The sequence below is a fragment of the Heterodontus francisci genome, chromosome 24, assembly GCF_036365525.1.
Source record: "Heterodontus francisci isolate sHetFra1 chromosome 24, sHetFra1.hap1, whole genome shotgun sequence".
NCBI classification, from domain to species: domain Eukaryota; kingdom Metazoa; phylum Chordata; class Chondrichthyes; order Heterodontiformes; family Heterodontidae; genus Heterodontus; species Heterodontus francisci.
Window position 1 is genome coordinate 44851364 of NC_090394.1, and position 23640 is coordinate 44875003.

The 23640-nt window shown below is 44.1% G+C and overlaps 1 protein-coding gene across 1 annotated transcript in view; it reads right to left on the minus strand.

Moving 5' to 3' along the window:
• Positions 1–7242: 7242 nt before the first annotated feature.
• Positions 7243–23640, minus strand: part of myo15aa (myosin XVAa) — a 224886-nt gene continuing 208488 nt past the window's right edge. The window contains exons 69-73 of the mRNA XM_068056767.1: positions 17284–17417; positions 14868–15001; positions 14118–14251; positions 12302–12442; positions 7243–7344 (exon numbers count right to left, since the gene is read on the minus strand). Of these exons, the coding sequence (XP_067912868.1) occupies positions 7243–7344; positions 12302–12442; positions 14118–14251; positions 14868–15001; positions 17284–17417 (645 nt within the window). The remainder of the gene's footprint in view (positions 7345–12301; positions 12443–14117; positions 14252–14867; positions 15002–17283; positions 17418–23640) is intronic.

Here is a 23640-nt window from a genome sequence, read left to right on the forward strand (position 1 = left end):
TTAATTTACTACCAGATATTTATGAATGGATGGTGAAATTTTCCTCTTACAGGGGCATATGTCACCTGTCCCGGCAATGTAAATAATGTAGCTGGCTTGCCAGCTCGGGTGCTCCAAGAACAGAGAAGGCCCCGTGGCAACAGCACGTGACTTGGGCTCATGCTCCAGGCTCAGGGCAAAGGTCAATTTCCCAGGCTCACCGTGACCTTTCCGTAAAGATTCATCCACTTACCAGCTACTGCTTCCCCATTTACCATTGGGTAAAATTCCAAGTTGGATTCAGTGAATCAACTATTGCAACATAAAAATTCACAGCACATGAGGCTATTTGGCCCCTCGTGTCCATGCCAACCCTCTATCAATCCCAAGCTAATCGCATTGCCCCGCTCTTTCCCCAGTACTTTCTCAGCTTTAAATATTAAATCAAGATTCCATGGTCTCTGCCTAAAATACTTCCTGTTGCAAAACTTTCCTTACTGTAACAATCCTATGTAAAGTAATTTCTAACTTCTTTCCTAACTTTCCTAGTGATCAATGTGAGAGACGGGGATTGTTGCCCCCATTTTCCACTTGTCTTTGCAGTGTTAGCTATGACTCTGTTGGTAGTGCTCTTGCCTGTGTGTCAGAATGTAGACTGTCAGACCTGAGCAAAAAAATCAAGGCTGATGCTCCAGTGCAGTACTGCATTGTTGGAGGTGCTGTCTTTCATATGAGACTTTAAACTGAGTCCCTGTCTGCCCTCTCAGGTGGATGCAAAAGATGCTGTGGCACTATTTTGAACATTAATTTTGATAGGAAGAACATAGACAATACAAAATAAAGGGTATAACTCTAAAATGGGTGCAGGAGCAGAGGGACCAGGGTGTATATGTGCATAAGTCATTGAAGGTGGCAGGACAGGTTGAGAGAGCGGCTAATAAAGCATAAAGTATCCTCGGCTTTTTTAATAGGGCAGGAGATTAAAGTCTCAATCGTAGCAGTGGTGGGAGAAGGGCAGTAAACTAATCAAAGTTACTTTAAATATCACAACAGAGCAGAGATTCGGAGACAAAGTTGGGTCTTACTATAACCAGTGTAGACCAGAGCAAAAACAACTTCTTGATGTTGAGATAAGTCCAGAAATTTGAAGTCAAGTTTGAAAGAAGATCTAGATCTAGATTTTTCCAGATCTTTTCCACAGCTCACAGATCAGAAAAAAACAGTTTTTAGCTGCAAGTAGAGTAATATGTTTTTTCCAATGTAGTCAGGTGCAAAAACATGATCTTGATGGCCAGTGAAGCCAGGAATTTGAAGCCAGATTTGAAAGAAAAACCAGAGCTCACAGTTTATAAGGCCCGTGTTCTCAGCATCTTGCTGTATGGCAGTGAAACATGGGCAACCTACAGCTACCAGGAAAAGAAGCTCGATAATTTCCATCTTCGCTCTTTGCGACACATTATGGGTATATCCTGGCAGGACAAAATCACAAATGCAGCAGTCCTCTCAAGGGTACAGCTCCCAAGTGTGTTGGCACTAATCAAACAGAGGCAGCTTCAGTGGATCAGACACATCCGCAGGATGGACGACGGTTGCATACCCAAGGACCTTCTGTAGATAGCCGGGGCCAGACGACCAGTGGGGCACCTAAAGCTCCGCTTCAAGGTACTTGCAAGCATGACATGAAGGCCCTAAATGTCGACTATCGCACCTGGGAGTCACTAGCTGGCAAAAGAGGGAAATGGCGACACATCCTGTGGACTGGAGTGCACTACCACGGTGACCAGTTGCTAAGCAGCTTGGCAACAGGCACCAACGTCAAAAACAACAACTCAGTATCATTTGGCACATGCAGCACTTGTGGCAGAACCTGCCTTCCAAGGATTGGCCTCCACAGCCAACAGCAAAGGTGCAATAAGAGAAGACACCCCACCTAAATGGATTGATTGCTGTGTGTCTATCATCTTTCATAGCTGGAAGGATGCCAACCATTAACAGGGGCATAGAGTACAAAAGCAAGGAGGTTATGTTGAACTTGTATAAGACTCTAGTTTGGCCTCAGCTCGAATACTGCGTCCAGTTCTGGGCGCTGCACTTGAGGAAAGATATGAGGGCATTGGAGAGAGTGCAGAAAAGATTCACTAGAATGGTTCCAGGAATGAGGAACTTCAGTTATGAAGATAGATTGAAAAGGTTGGGACTGTGTTCTTTAGAGAAGAGAAGGCTGAGAGGTGATCTGATAAAGGTATTCAAAATCATGAGGGGTCTGGATAGAGTAGATCGGGAGAAACCTCCTGTTGAAGTGCATTCCCAGGACAGAGGCACCTGCAATAAATATTATATGAATAACTAATAACATATAATTCTAGCTAGCAATGAAATGTTTGCAAGGCACCATGGGACTCAGCTAACTTGACCACATTCCTTACAAGGGATGATTCACATAGATTCAGCAGAGTCTAATCAAGTGGCCTCTAGCAGATGCCCATATGGAATGCTGACAAAGATACCAGCCTGTAACAAGTTGAAGATAAAATGTTATGTATACATAAGGCCCAAGGACGGTGAGTGAGGGGATTTGGAAGACATCATGAATACATGAGTAACCCCCTAGCTGTCCATGAGCTGACCACGCAGTTCCCCAATGCCTAGTAACCAACTTCACTGGTTCCACTAATCAATGTATATAATCTATAACCACTACGATTGGACCGTGTCCAGCCGGGATGGGCTGAGTAACTGTTTGAAACTGTATAAGTATTGATGATTTTCCTTTGTTTGGTGGAGAGGAATCTGGATTGCCCAGTGACCTGCTCCCCGCCGGCGTAACCCAATAAACTATTTGGCATTTGGAGCAGACCCGAGTGATGAGTGATTCTTTCAGATTCATTCCCGCTAACACCTCCCACTCGTGAAAGGATTGAGAACGAGAGGGCACAGATTTAAAGTAATTGGCAAAAGAAGCAAAAGTGGCATGAGGAAAAGTGTTTTCACGCAGCGAGTGGTTAAGGTCCGGAATGCACCGCCTGTGTGGTGCAGGCAAGTTCAGTGGAGGCATTCAGAATAGAATTAGACTGTTATCTGAATAGGAAGAATGTGCAGATTTACGGGGAGAAGGGGAATGGCTCTAGGTGAATTGCTCATTAGGAGAGCCGGTACAGACACGATGAGCCGAATGGCCTCCTTCTGTGCTATAACAATTCTGTGATTCTGTGAAGTCTGAGAAGCAGTGGATTATTCCCTGTGTCCTGGCCAATATTTATTCCTTAATCAACATCACAAAAACAGATTATCTGGACATTTTCACATTGCTGTTTGTGGGAGCTTGCTGTGTGCAAATAGGCTACCATGTTTCCTATAACAGTATCTACACTTCAAAAGTACTTCATTAGCTGTAAAACACTTTGAGATGTTGTGTGATGAAAGGCACTAAATAAATGCAAGTCTGTTTTTTCATTTTAAACTCGTCACTGACTTCCCAACCAGATGAAACAGTCTTTTCCTATGCACGCTGTGAGAATGCCATCATAATTTTAATAATTACTATTAAATCTTCCCTTAGCCTGCATTGTTCCATTGGAAACAGTCATAGTATCTTAAGTCTCTCTTCATAACTATAGTTTCCCATCCCTGTCATCATCCTGGTAAATCTATGCTGTATGCTCTCTGTGGCTCCAATATCCTTTCCATATATTGTCTGGTTTTGAACCAAATTTTCTAGACTTTGTCGTAATTTGTAAAATGTAAGCGGGTTACCCACAGTGTGTTTTAAAATAAATGTTCAATTTTTTTCCCTCTAATTGCAGAGTCCCTCTAAGTAACAGATTCTCCTCCTCATAAAGTATTCTGAAACATTTCCTGTACATAAGAGGTCTTGTCCATGGTATTTTCATCACTTCTTTGCTTGCTGAACCAACATTCCCCAGAAGAGTTTTAATTATGGTAACAGGAGTTGGCCATTTGGTCCATCATGCCTGTTGTGCTATTTTTAGTCTTACTCCCTATGTGCAGCAGCAAAGGAAACTGACTAGTGTAATCAAAGAAATACATCATTCCATGAACAGTGACACACCATTTACATTAGCTTTTATTCTTAAGGTTTGTTTGCAGATGTTTGTGTGAAATAAGGAATTGCTACTGGAGATCATTAAATGCAGTGTTGGGGCAATCAGGCCAAACATACAAAGCAGAACTTAAAAAATACAAAAGAAGGGAAATAAATTACCCATTCTAATAATGTGTACGAAAACGGGCTATGCCAAACGATGAATTTTAATCCACCGGCTGGAAACCTGGATGAAATTTTTAAAAAAGAAACAGATAAAAGGTGACTCTATGCTAGCAGCTAAAGATGGCCACCCCAATTTGCATCACTGTACTCCACATTCCAATGCATTGATGTGGAGACAGATTGTCTACACAGACCCATCAATAACAATGACCTGGGGAATCTGAGTGAACTACCTATCCTGTTACCATTAGCAAGGCATCAAGGCCATCACCTGAATATTAAGCTGGTGGAGATGAATCACTCAAACCGAATCACTTTAACACTGGTTGTGAGAAGGGAATTCCTAGACATGGGCTGATTAAGTTGCAAGAGGGAATACACACTGGTAACCACCATACTTGAATCACTGGGTGATGGTCATGTGACATGCCCACCATCTGTGTGCTTAAGCTGGTGTTTTCTCTGCAGCAGCCAGACAAGCAACTAGACACTAACAAGAGAAGACCCAAGTGGGGTCCCTCCTTCCTCTCTCTCTCTCCATCCACCTTGCAAGCTTCAAACCCTGCCTGCTCATCGTGACCACCCTGCTGCAGATAGAGACTCCTTGAAGGAGATCAGCCGCATTGCTGTCTCTAGGAGAACTATCGAATCAGCTGTCCACATCTTCAAACCAGAAGCCTCAGGACCACCAAAGGAAAATCGCGCAACCGAATTCAGCCTGAAGCCAGTCGAGTCACCAACCTCCACAGACTATAAACCCCTTTTATTTCTCTGGACTCTAATCCTACCAATTGTCCTTCCCCACTCTGTAACCTAATTGTGTGTGTAAAAGTTGGAGTGTATTTTATTATTTTACTTAGATCGGTTTAAGTACAATAAAGCTAACCTTTTTTTTGTTAAACTCAAGAAAACCTCCAATTGGTTCCTTTTATGATCATGGCACGTAAACAGCTAAACACTCACTGAACTGGCAAGTATATTCACTTCAAAAAGAAATAAACCCTATTGTGGTCAAACAAGGAGAGGGAAACGAGGGGAGCCCTTTGACCCCTCCTCACCTGATCATAACAAATGATATTCGAACAATGGAGGTAACCTATTGAAATATGTTGCACTTTTAATAAAAGGATGTCTATTTATATAATATCCATTAAATTCAGTGAATGGAAATGTGGGGTTTCTGGGGGAAAAGACAATAAAGGCATTTAGAAGTAATTATTTTATGTTCTCGAAAAACCCAGTAGAAGTGATTAAAGCAGCTTATTATCCAAGAAATTGTACAAAAATTTAACATTCTTGGATTCTGCAACACCAGTACATTCACCTAATGATCCAATTATAGTTTTCCAAAAAATATACCACATTTACTGAACCAAAGCAAGCACCAAAATCATTCAGTTCTATAAAAAAAGAGATTGGTTGCAAATATACAGCTACAACCACTCATAAACAAACACTCAAAATTACATCCAATAGTATTGAATATAGACAAAATTTTACTTTAGAAAGAGTTTATATTTATTGCACTTTTTCACCATATTGATAATTAACAGCTGAAAAATTCTAAAAAATACATAACTCTACAACAGTACTTCCTAAGAAAATGTTTTATAAATCTGTGAGATCTTTGAGGGAAAGAGGTGTCACTGTTTGGATATTTGGAGGGTTTTAATTAAAGGAATGCCATCATCACTATCTGTTTTCCTTTCTCTGTGCTAAAGTGAGGCATGGGAATGATGAAAGGTCACAGACCTGAAATGTTAACTCTGCTTCTCTCTCCACAGATGCTGCCAGACCTGCTGAGTATTTCCAGCATTTTCAATTTTTATTATTGAGCCCAGAAGGCTGTAGAGTGCCTAATGGAAAGATGAGGTGCTGTTTCTGGAGCTTACATTGAGTTTAATTGGAACACGGCAGGAGGCAGTGTGACACCCTATCCCCACCAACTCCCTGCAGTTGAACAGCCTACAAGCACTCAGGACCATTTGCTACCGCAGTGGGGAGAATCCCTGGAACCCCAAACACCAACTTGACTCCACAGCGCAGGAAATTCAATTTGCTCATGCTTTTCAGGATCAGTAACTCCTGGTTAACTGGAGTCACTCCCTCACTCTGTGGGATCAGTAACTCCTGTTTAACTGGATTCACTCAAGCTCTCGCGATCAGAAAATCACTTTGGCCAGTCATCATCAAATAAATGAAAATGTAAGAATTCTGTAGAAGTAGCAGCCACTGATAGTGATGGGGGTGTGTATCGGGGGTGGGGTAGGGTAGGTGTCCGTCTGTTCAGGGAGTTGGGGGCGTGCAGGAGGTGAGGGGTACCGAAGCATGGGCAAGCACTAAGGAAATCCACATTTTGGTGTACAGTGGGCTATGAGGGGTATTAGTAGAGATTGATTGGGTGGCTTCAAGAGATGTTCAGCAAGTGGTTTTGAACGGACTCGACCATCTGCCACGACCTGGAGCTCCGTAGCATTGTGTTGCACTGCTGATTATTCACATACCAATGTGTTTTACTGAAGGCAGACCTGGGATATTGTCCCACTGGGTAGGGTGCTCCAGTGGGAAGTTTATACATGCCCTGCACTGGTTAAAACCATGTAGCTGACATCATGTAGCTGATGTAAAGCTGGGGAATCCCACATCCATGGCTAGCCTCCCACAGCCTAAATTCCCTGGGTTTGTGAGAGAATGGTGACACAACAGTAGCTGTAGTTCATAGGGACATCCCAAGAGCATGATATCGGTGCTTTCTTTTGGTGTCCCTCCAGGGAGTCAGCGTATGCTCCATACCATCAAACAGGAACTCTACCTGTGTGTATTTATCAGTTGTTTAGATTGAAGATGAGATTCCATGACTTGAACACACCTCTCTGATGTTTAATATCTACTTCCCTCCCATATGTATCATTTGGTACCAGATACCATCTTTAGCCACGGTGCCGCCACACAAGTTATGGGTCAATTAAATGGTGAAGCCATCCTGTGTTCAGTTCCATTAGTGCTGGGTGCAATCATGTAATGGCCAGGGCCAATCACAGCAAGGTAATCTCACTGGGGGGAAGGGTCAGCCTCTTCTCTCGAGCCAGCAGCATGGACTCCACATGCATGGCTGTGACATGGCACATTTCCAGAGCCTGTAGGGGAACAGATCAGGTGGTTACAGCAGACCCAGAACGGTGTGCATTTATATATGGACAGGAAAAGGCCCGACAGCCGCTTAAGCGTGTTTCACCTTTCAATCAGATCATGGCTGATCTGTACCTCAACCTATTTCCCCACCTTCTCCAGATCCCATCTGCGAGGGTAACACTACCATGGCTTTTCGAATTTCTTTCCTCCCCCGCCAAAGATGCTGACTTTAGCTGGGATACAGTTCCATGGGATCGCGCTATGCATGAGCCGTTACCAGCATGTTACAAGGGATGAGAACTCAGTTATGAGGAAAGGGTGGAAAAGTTAGGACTGTTCTCCTTGAAACAGAGAAGGTTAAGAGGTGACCTAATAGAGGTTTTCAAGCTGATGAGAGGTTTTGATAGAGTTGACAGAGAAAAACTATTCATTCAGGTGACTGCGCCAATGACCTGAGGTAATTAATTCAAAATCACTGGCAAAAGATCCAGGGGGGAGATGAGGAGAAAACTTTTCACTCAGAGAGTTGTCAGGATCCAAAACACTTTTAAAAAGGAGTGGAGAGGTACTTGAGAATGAGGAACTTACAGGGTTATAGACAAAAAGCAGGGCTGTGGGACAAAGTATGTCTGCTCTTTCAGAGAGCTGGCACTAGCACATCAGACCGAATGGCCTCCTTCTGTAAGTTTCTATGATTTTATCTCCAGACACCCTAACTCCTCCAAATGTGTTAAATATGTCGAGGTGAGGGGGAGGCGGTGGCATAATGGTATTGTCGTTGGACTAGTAACTCAGAAACCCAGGGTATTGCTCTGGGGACATGGGTCCGAATCTCACCACAGCAGAAGGTAGAATTTGAATTCAATTAATAAATAATATGGAATTAAAATCTAGTCTAATGATGGCCATGAAACCATTGTTGTAAAAACCCATCTGATTCACTAATCTCATTTAGGAAAGGAAATGTGCTGTCCTTACCTGGTCTGGCCTACACGTGACTCCAGACCCACAGCAAAGTGGCTGGCTCTTAAATGCCCTCTGAAATGGCCTAGCAAGCTACTCAGTTGTATCTAACTGCTACGAAGTCAATAAAGAATGAAACTGGATGGACCACCTGGCATCGACCTAGGCACAGGAAATGACAACGGCAAACCCAACCCTATCGACCCTGCAAAGTGCTCCTTACTAACATCTGGGGACCTGTGCCAAAGTTGCGAGAGCTGTCCCACAGACTAGTCAAGCAACAGCCTGACATAGTCATACTCACAGAAACATACCTTACAATGTCCCAGACACCGCCATCACCATCCCTGGGTATGTCCTATCCCACCGGCAGCACTGACCCAGCAGATGTGGCAGCACAGTGGTATCCAGTCAGGAGGGAGTTGCCCTGGGAGTCCTCAACATTGACTCCAGACCCCATGATGTCTCATGGCATCAGGTCAAATATGGGCAAGGAAACCTCCTGCTGATTACCACCTATCGCCCTCCCTCAGCTGATGAATCAGTATTCCTCCATGTTGAACACCACTTGGAGGAAGCACTGAGAGTGGCAGGGGCGCAGAATGTACCCTGGGTGGGGGACTTCAATGTCTATCACCAAGAGTGGCTCGGTAGCACCACTACTGATCGAGCTGGCCGAGTCCTAAAGGACATAGCTGCTGGACTGGGTATGTGACAGGTGGTGAGGGAGCCAGCCAGAGGGAAAAACATACTTGACCTCGTCCTCTCCAATTTGCCTGCCGCAGAAGCATCTGTCCATGACAGTATTGTTAGGAGTGACCACCGCACAATCCTTGTGGAGACAAAGTCCTGCCTTCACATTGAGGATACCCTCCATCGTGTTGTGTGGCACTACCACTGTGCGAAATGGCATAGATTTCAAACAGATCGAGCAATGCAAAACTGGGCATCCATGAGGTGGAATTGTACTCAAACACCATCTGTAACCTCATCCTGGGGGTTATCGTTGACCAGAAACTGAACTGGTGTAGTCATATAAATACCGTGGCTACAAGAGCAGGTCAGAGGCTAGGAATCCTGTGATATGTAACTCACCTCCTCACTTCCCAAAGCCTGTCCGCCATCTACAAGGCACAAGTCAGGAGTGTGATGGAATACTCTCCACTTGCCTGGATGGGTGCAGCTCCAACAACACTCAAGAAGCTCGACACCATCCAGGACAAAGCAGCCCGCTTGATTGGCACCCCATCCACAAACATTCACTTCTTCCACCACCGACGCACAGTGGCAGCAGTGTGTACCATCTACAAGGTGCACTGCAGCAACGCACAAAGGCTCCTTAGACAGCACCTTCCAAACCGGCGACCTGTATCAACTAGAAGGACAAGGGCAGCAAATGCATGGGAACACCACCACCTGCAAGTTCCCCTCCAAGTCACACACCATCCTGACTTGGAACTACATTGCCGTTCCTTCACTGTCGACGGATCAAAATCCTGGAACTCCCTTCCGAACAGCACTGTGGGTGCACCTACCCCACATGGACTGCAGCAGTTCAAGAAGGCAGCTCGCCACCACCTTCTCAAGTGCAGTTAGGGATGGGCAATAAATGCTGGCCTAGCCTGCGACGCCCACATCCCAGGAATGAATAAAATAAAATCCTGCTGTTTGCCCTATTGTTCAGTGTTCCTGTTACATGTTAGCTCAGAGTAATCCCATGACCCAAACACCACTGTACTAATGGGATGGCACCTTGCCAGACGGAGAAGGATTAACTGCCCTGTCCCAGTTTCATATAGCAGAACTGTGGAAATCCAGCATTACTAGCGATTACAACATTTATCCAGGGATTCTGTGACTTTTCCACCGAGGTTATGGCAACGTGATAGATCGCTGTGGAAATTCTCCTCCAAAGGGTTGACCATATTGCACACTCTAGTCCTGCATAGGTGGCATTGGCCCAGGGGACAGCACCTCTCCCGCAACCATGTTAATCATCCAGAAGTCCTCACAGGACACAGTCACACCTAGCTAAGCTGGGCAGACTTTGCAGGATCTTCCTGCACAAATCCCTTGTATTGACTGGACTAGGTTTATATTAATTATAGACCTGTGAGCCTTACTTCGGTTGTGGGTAAAATGTTGGAAAAGGTTATAAGAGACAGGATTTATAATCATCCTGAAAAGAATAAGTTCATTAGCGATAGTCAGCACGGTTTTGTGAAGGGTAGGTCATGCCTCACAAACCTTATTGAGTTTTTCGAGAAGGTGACCAAACAGGTGGATGAGGGTAAAGCCGTGGATGTGGTGGATATGGATTTCAGTAAGGCGTTTGATAAGGTTCCCCACGGTAGGCTACTGCAGAAAATACAGAAGTATGGGGTTGAAGGTGATTTCGAGCTTTGGATCAGAAATTGGCTAGCTGAAAGAAGACAGAGGGTGGTGGTTGATGGCAAATGTTCATCCTGGAGTTTAGTTACTAGTGGTGTACCGCAAGGATCTGTTTTGGGGCCACTGCTGTTTGTCATTTTTATAAATGACCTGGAAGAGGGTGTAGAAGGGTGGGTTAGTAAATTTGCGGATGACACGAAGGTCGGTGGAGTTGTGGATAGTGCCGAAGGATGTTGTAGGGTACAGAGGGACATAGATAGGCTGCAGAGCTGGGCTGAGAGATGGCAAATGGAGTTTAATGCGGAAAAGTGTGAGGTGATTCATTTTGGAAGGAGTAACAGGAATGCAGAGTACTGGGCTAATGGGAAGATTCTTGGTAGTGTAGATGAACAGAGAGATCTTGGTGTCCAGGTACATAAATCCCTGAAAGTTGCTACCCAGGTTAATAGGGCTGTTAAGAAGGCATATGGTGTGTTAGCTTTTATTAGTAGGGGGATCGAGTTTCGGAGCCACGAGGTCATGCTGCAGCTGTACAAAACTCTGGTGAGACCGCACCTGGAGTATTGCGTGCAGTTCTGGTCACCGCATTATAGGAAGGATGTGGAAGCTTTGGAAAGGGTGCAGAGGAGATTTACTAGGATGTTGCCTGGTATGGAGGGAAGGTCTTACGAGGAAAGGCTGAGGGACTTGAGGTTGTTTTCGTTGGAGAGAAGGAGGAGGAGAGGTGACTTAATAGAGACATATAAGATAATCAGAGGGTTAGATAGGGTGGATAGTGAGAGTCTTTTTCCTCGGATGGTGATGGCAAACACGAGGGGACATAGCTTTAAGTTGAGGGGTGATAGATATAGGACAGATGTTAGAGGTAGTTTCTTTACTCAGAGAGTAGTAGGGGCGTGGAACGCCCTGCCTGCAACAGTAGTAGACTCGCCAACTTTAAGGGCATTTAAGTGGTCATTGGATAGACATATGGATGAAAATGGAATAGTGTAGGTCAGATGGTTTCACAGGTCGGCGCAACATCGAGGGCCGAAGGGCCTGTACTGCACTGTAATGTTCTAATTGCCTGGAGTTTAGAAGAATGAGAGGTGATCTAATGGAAAGATATAAAATTCGTAAGGGGCTTGACAGGGTTGATGCTGAGAAAATGTTTCCCCTGGCTGGGGAATCTAGAGCATGGAGTCACAGTCTCAGAATGAAGGGTCCGCCATTTAGGACTGAGGTGCAGAAAAATTTCCTCACTCAAAGGGTTGTGAATCTTTGAATTTCTTTATCCCGGAGAGCTGTGGATGCTGAGTCATTGACCATATTCAAGATAGAGGTCAACACATTTTTGGGTACTAAAGGAATTAAGAGGTATGGGTGTAGTGCAGGAAGGTGGAATTGAGAACCATCAGCCATAATCTTAATGAATGGCAGAGCAGGCTCAAAGGGTCAAAAAGCCTACTCCTGCTCCTATTTCTTACGTTCCCTCAGGAAATACACAGGTTCTGTGGAAGGAACAGTTTTGACGGACTTCTATATTTACCCAATTCCTTCTAAACCTTAAGTGGCTTCTAACCATTTGTAAGCAGCAACACTGAACACTCACACACATCCCTTACATACCTGATCAAGCTGAAGTTGTGTTATCCTTTGGGACATCAAGTCTCCCAGTTTAATCTCCACGTATGGATAGCTGTTACTGGGGCCCGATCGCTGAGTAAGGGTGGACTGTATCTCCTTCAATGGGAAATTGACCATCAGCTCCTGCAAAAAATGTCACAATATAATTGGCTTTTACCGTTTCTGAAGATACCCCTTCCAATGCAAGTCACCCTTATCAGGTAGGGGGAGATGAAACAATCGGCTCATTGCGGTGGTGGGGGTGGAGGGATTGGGAGATGAAGAAAGAGATGGAACATCCTGGCTCATTGTCGTCTCCTAGGCTGCTTCTTTGTTAACTTGACAGGATCCTCATAAACCACTTTCTCCATCGTTTGCTCAAGAAAAGGATCTGGGTCCAATCTCCTTTGCTGGAAGTTGAACTCTCCAGATTCAAAGATTATTTCCTTAACTGAGTTTCAATCCACTGCCTGCGCTCCTGGGTGGGAATGGGAGACAGATTCACTGCGGTGTGTCTTTGCACATTTTCATGCTTATTGTGTTTCCCAGTGGAAGTGATGAAGATGTTCAATATGTCTCCGTACATAGGAGCATGCTAAAACGATTATCCCGTGAACACCATCCGACCCATTTATGACATGTGACCCTCAATGATGCTAGATGAAAGGAACATGTGTTTGTTGTCAGCATGTTTCTATGGTAACCAACTGTAGGGGTTAAGTGGGAAAGATCTGATCTGAATGTTGGGGGGCCCGGCAATTGCTTGTCAGCTGCAGAATGTCTCCACTCCCATAACTCCTCAGTGGAGGCAGGAATCTGCCAAAGTATTGAAATGACCCCAAAACTGGACAATTGGTGAGGCTGGATTGCATCGGAAAAGTGGTCACAAACCTCGTGACAAAGAGGAGCTTTACTCCAGTTCCCCATGAGTTATTGATCACAGCTTTGCCCCAGTTCCCTGTGAATTAATGATCATGGCTTTGCCTCAATTTTCCATGAGATATTGATCACGGCTTTGCCCCAATTCCCTGTGAATTATTGATCATGGCTTTGCCCCAATTCCCTATGAGTTACGATCATAGCTTTTCTCCAATTTCCATTGAATTATTGATCACAGCTTTGCCCCAATTCCCTGGCTTTGCCACTGAGAACTTGAGAGAAAGTTAAATGCATCATCAGCAGAAGGGGAGATTGGACAGAGAGTCATCCATGGAAAGCTCTCAGCCTTCTCTGACCATGAATTTCAGAACGACATTGGTCGAAGCCTTAGCACCAGTCGGCCAAGGTATGTGGGGGAGGCCAAAGAGAAAATTGAGCAAGTATAATAGCTTGAAATTAATAAATATTGATATATTAAATGTTTTGCACCAATGGCTGACACTTAGGTGATCGTGGAGGGGCCACTGGACACTTAACTTGAAGAGGAAGAGGCGCCAATACTCAATCAAGCCAGAGAACTGAAAAAGCGAATGTCAGAGATGCGACGGGCGATGTTATGCAGAGGGGATAAAGACTATTATTTAACTGCTGGGAGGGACAGGATGAAGGGTATTCATGAGGGGATATAGATGAATATTCTGGAGTTTTATAAGATCACCTTTGGAGAACAGGGTCTATTTATCTGCAATTTCTCTTTGGTGATTCAATGGGCATGTGAAGTCCATGATAGGGCAGATGGTACACGGGCTGTGGGAGGAGATTCAGTGGGTGGATAGACTCGATGATAGGGCTGAGTGTACCTGGGCTGTGGAAGGAGTGAGCTTAATGGCCCTTCCGATCTGTGGTTTTTAAGTGACTGAAATTATCTTTAACAACTCACATGAGTCTCCTTGTTGAGGAAATTGAATCCATTCTGATTGATGGCCAGGATACAAGGAGCAACAATCACACTGTTGCTGCTGCTCTGGATGTAGAAAAATGAGGATCCAAACATGGGGAATGCACTCACAAGCCCTGTGTGAAGAAAGAGAAACTAGTCACTGAAACAGAGTGAGCACATTGCAAAATCAATCGCAGTGAAGTCCAGGTTCAACGGATGAGAGAGGGATCAATGGGTAACAACATGATCCAGACTGCAGGCAAATTCATTTGGGTCCATGGGGACAAGGAGCTCCCCAGTACCTTGCTCAAGTGGGCAGATTTATATGAGCCTCGACAGAATTGTGGAGTGCATTAAACATGATTCTTTCCCCATCTGACATCCATGTGCAGGGTTAAAAATGCTGTTGATGTTTCTCCCCTCCTCCATAGCCCAGAAGCACCCAGGCCCCTTACAGCTGTCATGCTCAGCCACCCAGCATAGCCTGGGATCTTTACTATCAGTAGCGTTCAGTGCTGCACTGTGATGTCAGCCATCGCAGCTCCAATGTCTGAGCCCAACTGTGATGGGAAAAGCCCCGTTCCCCATTCAGGATCTCCCACATGGGGCTGTGGCTAATGTTAGGACCGTAATAATTGGGGGAATCATGTAGCACATCAGTCTAAACTACGATCTGTCACAGCACTAATCCATCTCCTTCTGCTTAGTCACCAGCAACTTGTAATCCACTGAGTGAGGGTAGGCACTTACCAATGAACTGGGCTCTGGCCTGGTGGGAGCTGAGGGCCTGAACATGCCGGGTATTCTGTGTCACCATGTTCAACCAGGGCTGCGGCCGCTGATGCCGGTAAATCTGGGAGGGGATGTAATCCTGCACCTCACGGCTTACAGAAACAGAAAGAGATGAAGTCAGAGTCTCACACAGAGGGAAATGACAATTTATTTTTTTTTAAAAGGAAATTTTATCCCTAATACTTAAGTACCAAACTGAGCTCCAAAGGGGTTGTTAGTCTGCTACATCAACAAACCCCACCATGGCCACTCAACTCTCCACTTTGCCCTTCTCTCCTGCGGGACACTGGAGCTTCAGAAACTCTCAGCCACCCAGGAGGATTCAGGCCACGGACTGAACAGAGTTGGGATTAGACCTGTTCCGTCACAGGTGCTTAAATGGACTCAGTTGCTCTAATCAATCTAAATTTCATATAAACTAGTGGATATCCAGTGGCTTTGCTTGTCAGTAGTCTAGGGTCTGGAGTGTGCTTGAGATGTTTGGCTGCAAGGTTAGCTTGTCCTTTCAAGGCCAACAGATGCCTACTGTGTGGGAATTCAGAGAATTTTGGCTGCTTATAATTGTAACGGAGGTCAATTAAAGTTCATTAGGGACCTGAAATTCTGCTCTTGGTGCATTCTGCACTGCCACAGAGAGGGTTTGACCCCAAAGTCCCTCATACCATCACAGCCACTACAGTTACAGCACCATTTGCAACACAAAGCAGAGGTTGAGGTTTATGCAGAACACAAGAAATAAAATGACTTGTCCATCAAGACTGCCCTTCCCGACATGATCGCTTCCTATTTAGCAGCAGGAATGTATTGTTGCAGCTTCTTCAAGGAGCTCCTGCACTTTCTGTTGGCAGATATAGCACAGGTTAAATACAGTGTAAAGTTCCCTCTACACTGTTTAAACAAACACTCCCAGGGCAGATACAGAAAGGGTTAGATACAGAGTAAAGCTCCTTCGACACTCTCCCAGTGTTCTAATGGAGCTTGCCACTCAAGCACTCAGTCTGTCCAGTTGCCTTCATAGTATTATCCTAATGCTAAATGTGCAACAACCACACAGACCATTAATGAACACCACTACACAAGCCTCTGGTCACGATATAGAAACAGATGAAAAGACATCAAGTCTATCCGAGCTCAACTGTCCAGAATGAACAAATCAGTTGTTTAACTGATTTTCAGGATTGTTACCTCTGGTGTCCCTCAAGGATCTATCCTTGGCTGTCTGCTATTTCTCATCATGATTTCAACATCATGAAAAAGCACAGCGTTAGTTTTCACATGTACACTGATGACACCCAGCTCTACTACACCACCACCTCTCTTGATGCCTCCACTATTGCTAAATTAACACACTGCTTATCCGGCATCCAATACTGGATGAGCAGAAATTTCCTCCAATTAATTATTAGTGGGAAGACAAACCATTGTTTTCAGTCCCTGCTCCAAACTCCGACTTAGATACCGACTCCATCCCTCTCCCTGGCAACAGTCTGAGATTAAGCCAGTCTGTTTGCAACCTCGGTGTCACATTTGATCCTGCGTTGAGCTTCCAACCTCATATTTGCGCCATCACTAAGACCACCTACTTCCATCTCTGTAAAACCGCCTGACTTCGCCCTGTCTCAGTTCATCTGCTGCTGAAACCCTCAATCATGCCTTTGTTACCTCAAGACTTGACTATTCCCACTCACTCCTGGCTGGTCTCCTACATTCTACCTTCTGTAAACTCGAGGTCATCCGAAACTCTGCTGCCCGTGTCTTTACTTGCACCAAGTCCTGTTTACCTATCACCCCTGATCACTGATCGACATTGGCTCCTGGTCTAGCAATGCCTTGATTTTAAAATTCTCATCCTTGTTTTCAAATTCCTCCATGGCCTTGCCCCTTACTATCTCTGTAATCTTCTCCAGCCCCACAACCCTCTGAGATATCTACACTCCTCTAATTTTGGCATCCTGATTTTAATTGCGCCACCATTGGTGGCTGCACCTTCATTTGCCTAGGCCCTAATCTCTGGAATACCCTCTCTGCCTCTCTCAACCTGGCTTTCCTCCTTTAAGACACTCCTTAAGACCTACCTCTTTGACCAAGCTTTTGGTCATCTGATCGAATATCTCTTTTTGTTTTATAATGCTCCTGTGAAGCTCCTTGGGACATTTTATTACATTGAAGGCACTGTATAATATAAGTTGTTGTTATTGATTGTGCCTCCATTGCGTGAGCCAATGTTCTAATGGACTGTGAAATATGGCTCCTTAACAGGTGTCTATCAAAAGGTTAATAGGATGCCGTGAGTTAAAGGGACCATGATTTCTGAAGAATATCTGGACAGTTCTACCTGCTCTGTGCCTATTAAAGTTTGCTGTGATGAACTCACATGGTGGGTAGGTAGAGACTGTCTTTTGCCCGATGTTGCAGAGCTGCCAATTTCGACACTTGCTGGAGCTGACTGTCACTCATCATATCCTGTGTTAGGGTATGCAAGAGTCCCTTCAGGAAATCTGGAACGATCTGGATTGTAAAACCAACATAATTATCTGTGCCACTTACAAGCGGATACCGTACAGAACAAGTATTAATCTCACTTGACTAGAGGCTACAATTTAATCATTTGTATTTTATCTTTTGATCCCCTGGGACTGGGCACAATAGTGGTTGAATAGTGAGCTCGATAACACCAAGCACCACAGCCTGTGCACTCAGGAACACTGGGCATCATGGGAAGAGCTTGTGTTCGTAGCTTTGCTCCAATTATAGGTGGGATTCATCATCTCAACTTTTGTTATTCCTTTCTTGCGAGGTAAGCACATGTTGGAGATCAGGAACTCACTGCATTGAGAAAGGGGTAGAGGAATGAGTGAGTGAGTGAGTGAGATCCTATTCCCAGCCTCTCTGCCATTCTCTCCAAACTGTTAGCAAGGGCAATATATTACTTGCTTCCTTAAATGCAAAATCATACGGCATGTGCTTCAAAGATTGATGCCTCATCAGATGCACAGAAGTTGGCAATGTGGAAACTATATAATGCAAATGGTGATTTTTTTTCCCCTCTGCAATGCCCTAATACTGCGGTTACTGCAATGCTAATGTTCTACAGCTGGAGCACACAATGACTTGGACAACATGACATCAAGGAAGGAGAATAAAATCATTTTATTTCCCTGACACATTACTACACTTATTTAGAAACAGATTTCTTCCTTCCATTACAGCCTTGAACTTGTTCATTATTGCAATCTCTCCAGTTCCTGATTATAATCTGCACACAGCCCTTCATTACTGCGATATCCCCAGTACCTGATTATAATCCACAATCACACACAGCCCTTCATTACTGCGATATCCCCAGTACCTGATTATAATCCACAATCACACACAGCTCTTCATTATTGCGATATCCCCAGTACCTGATTATAATCCACAGTCACACACAGCTCTTCATTACTGCGATATCCCCAGTACCTGATTATAATCCACAATCACACACAGCTCTTCATTATTGCGATATCCCCAGTACCTGATTATAATCCACAATCACACACAGCTCTTCATTATTGCGATATCCCCAGTACCTGATTATAATCCACAATCACACACAGCCCTTCATTATTGCGATATCCCCAGTACCTGATTATAATCCACAGTCACACACAGCCCTTCATTACTGCGATATCCCCAGTACCTGATTATAATCCACAATCACACACAGCTCTTCATTATTGCGATATCCCCAGTACCTGATTATAATCCACAATCACACACAGCCCTTCATTATTGCGATATCCCCAGTACCTGATTATAATCCACAATCACACACAGCTCTTCATTATTGCGATATCCCCAGTACCTGATTATAATCCACAATCACACACAGCTCTTCATTATTGCGATATCCCCAGTACCTGATTATAATCCACAATCACACACAGCTCTTCATTATTGCGATATCCCCAGTACCTGATTATAATCCACAATCACACACAGCCCTTCATTATTGCGATATCCCCAGTACCTGATTATAATCCACAATCACACAGAGCTCTTCATTATTGCGATATCCCCAGTACCTGATTATAATCCACAATCACACACAGCCCTTCATTATTGCGATATCCCCAGTACCTGATTATAATCCACAGTCACACACAGCCCTTCATTACTGCGATATCCCCAGTACCTGATTATAATCCACAATCACACACAGCCCTTCATTATTGCGATATACCCAGTACCTGATTATAATCCACAATCACACACAGCCCTTCATTATTGCGATATCCCCAGTACCTGATTATAATCCACAGTCACACACAGCCCTTCATTACTGCGATATCCCCAGTACCTGATTATAATCCACAATCACACACAGCCCTTCATTATTGCGATATCCCCAGTACCTGATTATAATCCACAGTCACACACAGCTCTTCATTATTGCGATATCCCCAGTACCTGATTATAATCCACAATCACACACAGCCCTTCATTATTGCGATATCCCCAGTACCTGATTATAAGCCACAATCACACACAGCTCTTCATTATTACGATATCCCCAGTACCTGATTATAATCCACAATCACACACAGCTCTTCATTATTGCGATATCCCCAGTCCCAGGTTGAAATGCACAATCACACACAGCCCCTCTTTATTGCGATATCCCCAGTACCTGATTATAATCCACAATCACACACAGCTTTTCATTACTGCGATATCCCCAGTCCCAGGTTGAAATGCACAATCACACACAGCCCCTCTTTATTGCGATATCCCCAGTACCTGATTATAATCCACAATCACACACAGCTCTTCATTACTGCGATATCCCCAGTCCCAGGTTGAAATGCACAATCACACACAGCCCCTCTTTATTGCGATATCCCCAGTACCTGATTATAATCCACAATCACACACAGCTCTTCATTACTGCGATATCCCCAGTCCCAGGTTGAAATGCACAATCACACACAGCCCCTCTTTATTGCGATATCCCCAGTACCTGATTATAATCCACAATCACACACAGCTCTTCATTACTGCGATATCCCCAGTCCCAGGTTGAAATGCACAATCACACACAGCCCTTCTTTATTGCGATATCCCCAGTACCTGATTATAATCCACAATCACACACAGCTCTTCATTATTGCGATATCCCCAGTACCTGATTATAATCCACAATCACACACAGCCCTTCATTATTGCGATATCCCCAGTACCTGATTATAATCCACAATCACACACAGCCCTTCATTGTTGCGATATCCCCAGTACCTGATTATAATCCACAATCACACACAGCCCTTCATTACTGCGATATCCCCAGTACCTGATTATAATCCACAATCACACACAGCTCTTCATTATTGCGATATCCCCAGTACCTGATTATAATCCACAATCACACACAGCTCTTCATTACAGCGATATCCCCAGTACCTGATTATAATCCACAATCACACACAGCCCTTCATTATTGCGATATCCCCAGTACCTGATTATAATCCACAATCACACACAGCCCTTCATTATTGCGATATCCCCAGTACCTGATTATAATCCACAATCACACACAGCTCTTCATTATTGCGATATACCCAGTACCTGATTATAATCCACAATCACACACAGCCCTTCATTATTGCGATATCCCCAGTACCTGATTATAATCCACAATCACACACAGCTCTTCATTATTGCGATATCCCCAGTACCTGATTATAATCCACAATCACACACAGCTCTTCATTATTGCGATATACCCAGTACCTGATTATAATCCACAATCACACACAGCCCTTCATTATTGCGATATCCCCAGTACCTGATTATAATCCACAGTCACACACAGCCCTTCATTACTGCGATATCCCCAGTACCTGATTATAATCCACAGTCACACACAGCTCTTCATTATTGCGATATCCCCAGTACCTGATTATAATCCACAATCACACACACCTCTTCATTATTGCGATATACCCAGTACCTGATTATAATCCACAATCACACACAGCTCTTCATTATTGCGATATCCCCAGTACCTGATTATAATCCACAATCACACACAGCTCTTCATTACAGCGATATCCCCAGTACCTGATTATAATCCACAGTCACACACAGCCCTTCATTATTGCGATATCCCCAGTACCTGATTATAATCCACAATCACACACAGCCCTTCATTATTGCGATATCCCCAGTACCTGATTATAATCCACAATCACACACAGCCCTTCATTATTGCGATATCCCCAGTACCTGATTATAATCCACAATCACACACAGCCCTTCATTATTGCGATATCCCCAGTACCTGATTATAATCCACAATCACACACAGCTCTTCATTATTGCGATATCCCCAGTACCTGATTATAATCCACAATCACACACACCTCTTCATTATTGCGATATCCCCAGTACCTGATTATAATCCACAATCACACACAGCTCTTCATTATTGCGATATACCCAGTACCTGATTATAATCCACAGTCACACACAGCCCTTCATTACTGCGATATCCCCAGTACCTGATTATAATCCACAGTCACACACAGCCCTTCATTATTGCGATATCCCCAGTACCTGATTATAAGCCACAATCACACACAGCTCTTCATTATTACGATATCCCCAGTACCTGATTATAATCCACAATCACACACAGCTCTTCATTATTGCGATATCCCCAGTCCCAGGTTGAAATGCACAATCACACACAGCCCCTCTTTATTGCGATATCCCCAGTACCTGATTATAATCCACAATCACACACAGCTTTTCATTACTGCGATATCCCCAGTCCCAGGTTGAAATGCACAATCACACACAGCCCCTCTTTATTGCGATATCCCCAGTACCTGATTATAATCCACAATCACACACAGCTCTTCATTACTGCGATATCCCCAGTCCCAGGTTGAAATGCACAATCACACACAGCCCCTCTTTATTGCGATATCCCCAGTACCTGATTATAATCCACAATCACACACAGCTCTTCATTACTGCGATATCCCCAGTCCCAGGTTGAAATGCACAATCACACACAGCCCCTCTTTATTGCGATATCCCCAGTACCTGATTATAATCCACAATCACACACAGCTCTTCATTACTGCGATATCCCCAGTCCCAGGTTGAAATGCACAATCACACACAGCCCTTCTTTATTGCGATATCCCCAGTACCTGATTATAATCCACAATCACACACAGCTCTTCATTATTGCGATATCCCCAGTACCTGATTATAATCCACAATCACACACAGCCCTTCATTATTGCGATATCCCCAGTACCTGATTATAATCCACAATCACACACAGCCCTTCATTGTTGCGATATCCCCAGTACCTGATTATAATCCACAATCACACACAGCCCTTCATTACTGCGATATCCCCAGTACCTGATTATAATCCACAATCACACACAGCTCTTCATTATTGCGATATCCCCAGTACCTGATTATAATCCACAATCACACACAGCTCTTCATTACAGCGATATCCCCAGTACCTGATTATAATCCACAATCACACACAGCCCTTCATTATTGCGATATCCCCAGTACCTGATTATAATCCACAATCACACACAGCCCTTCATTATTGCGATATCCCCAGTACCTGATTATAATCCACAATCACACACAGCTCTTCATTATTGCGATATACCCAGTACCTGATTATAATCCACAATCACACACAGCCCTTCATTATTGCGATATCCCCAGTACCTGATTATAATCCACAATCACACACAGCTCTTCATTATTGCGATATCCCCAGTACCTGATTATAATCCACAATCACACACAGCTCTTCATTATTGCGATATACCCAGTACCTGATTATAATCCACAATCACACACAGCCCTTCATTATTGCGATATCCCCAGTACCTGATTATAATCCACAGTCACACACAGCCCTTCATTACTGCGATATCCCCAGTACCTGATTATAATCCACAGTCACACACAGCTCTTCATTATTGCGATATCCCCAGTACCTGATTATAATCCACAATCACACACACCTCTTCATTATTGCGATATACCCAGTACCTGATTATAATCCACAATCACACACAGCTCTTCATTATTGCGATATCCCCAGTACCTGATTATAATCCACAATCACACACAGCTCTTCATTACAGCGATATCCCCAGTACCTGATTATAATCCACAGTCACACACAGCCCTTCATTATTGCGATATCCCCAGTACCTGATTATAATCCACAATCACACACAGCCCTTCATTATTGCGATATCCCCAGTACCTGATTATAATCCACAATCACACACAGCCCTTCATTATTGCGATATCCCCAGTACCTGATTATAATCCACAATCACACACAGCCCTTCATTATTGCGATATCCCCAGTACCTGATTATAATCCACAATCACACACAGCTCTTCATTATTGCGATATCCCCAGTACCTGATTATAATCCACAATCACACACACCTCTTCATTATTGCGATATCCCCAGTACCTGATTATAATCCACAATCACACACAGCTCTTCATTATTGCGATATACCCAGTACCTGATTATAATCCACAGTCACACACAGCCCTTCATTACTGCGATATCCCCAGTACCTGATTATAATCCACAGTCACACACAGCCCTTCATTATTGCGATATCCCCAGTACCTGATTATAAGCCACAATCACACACAGCTCTTCATTATTACGATATC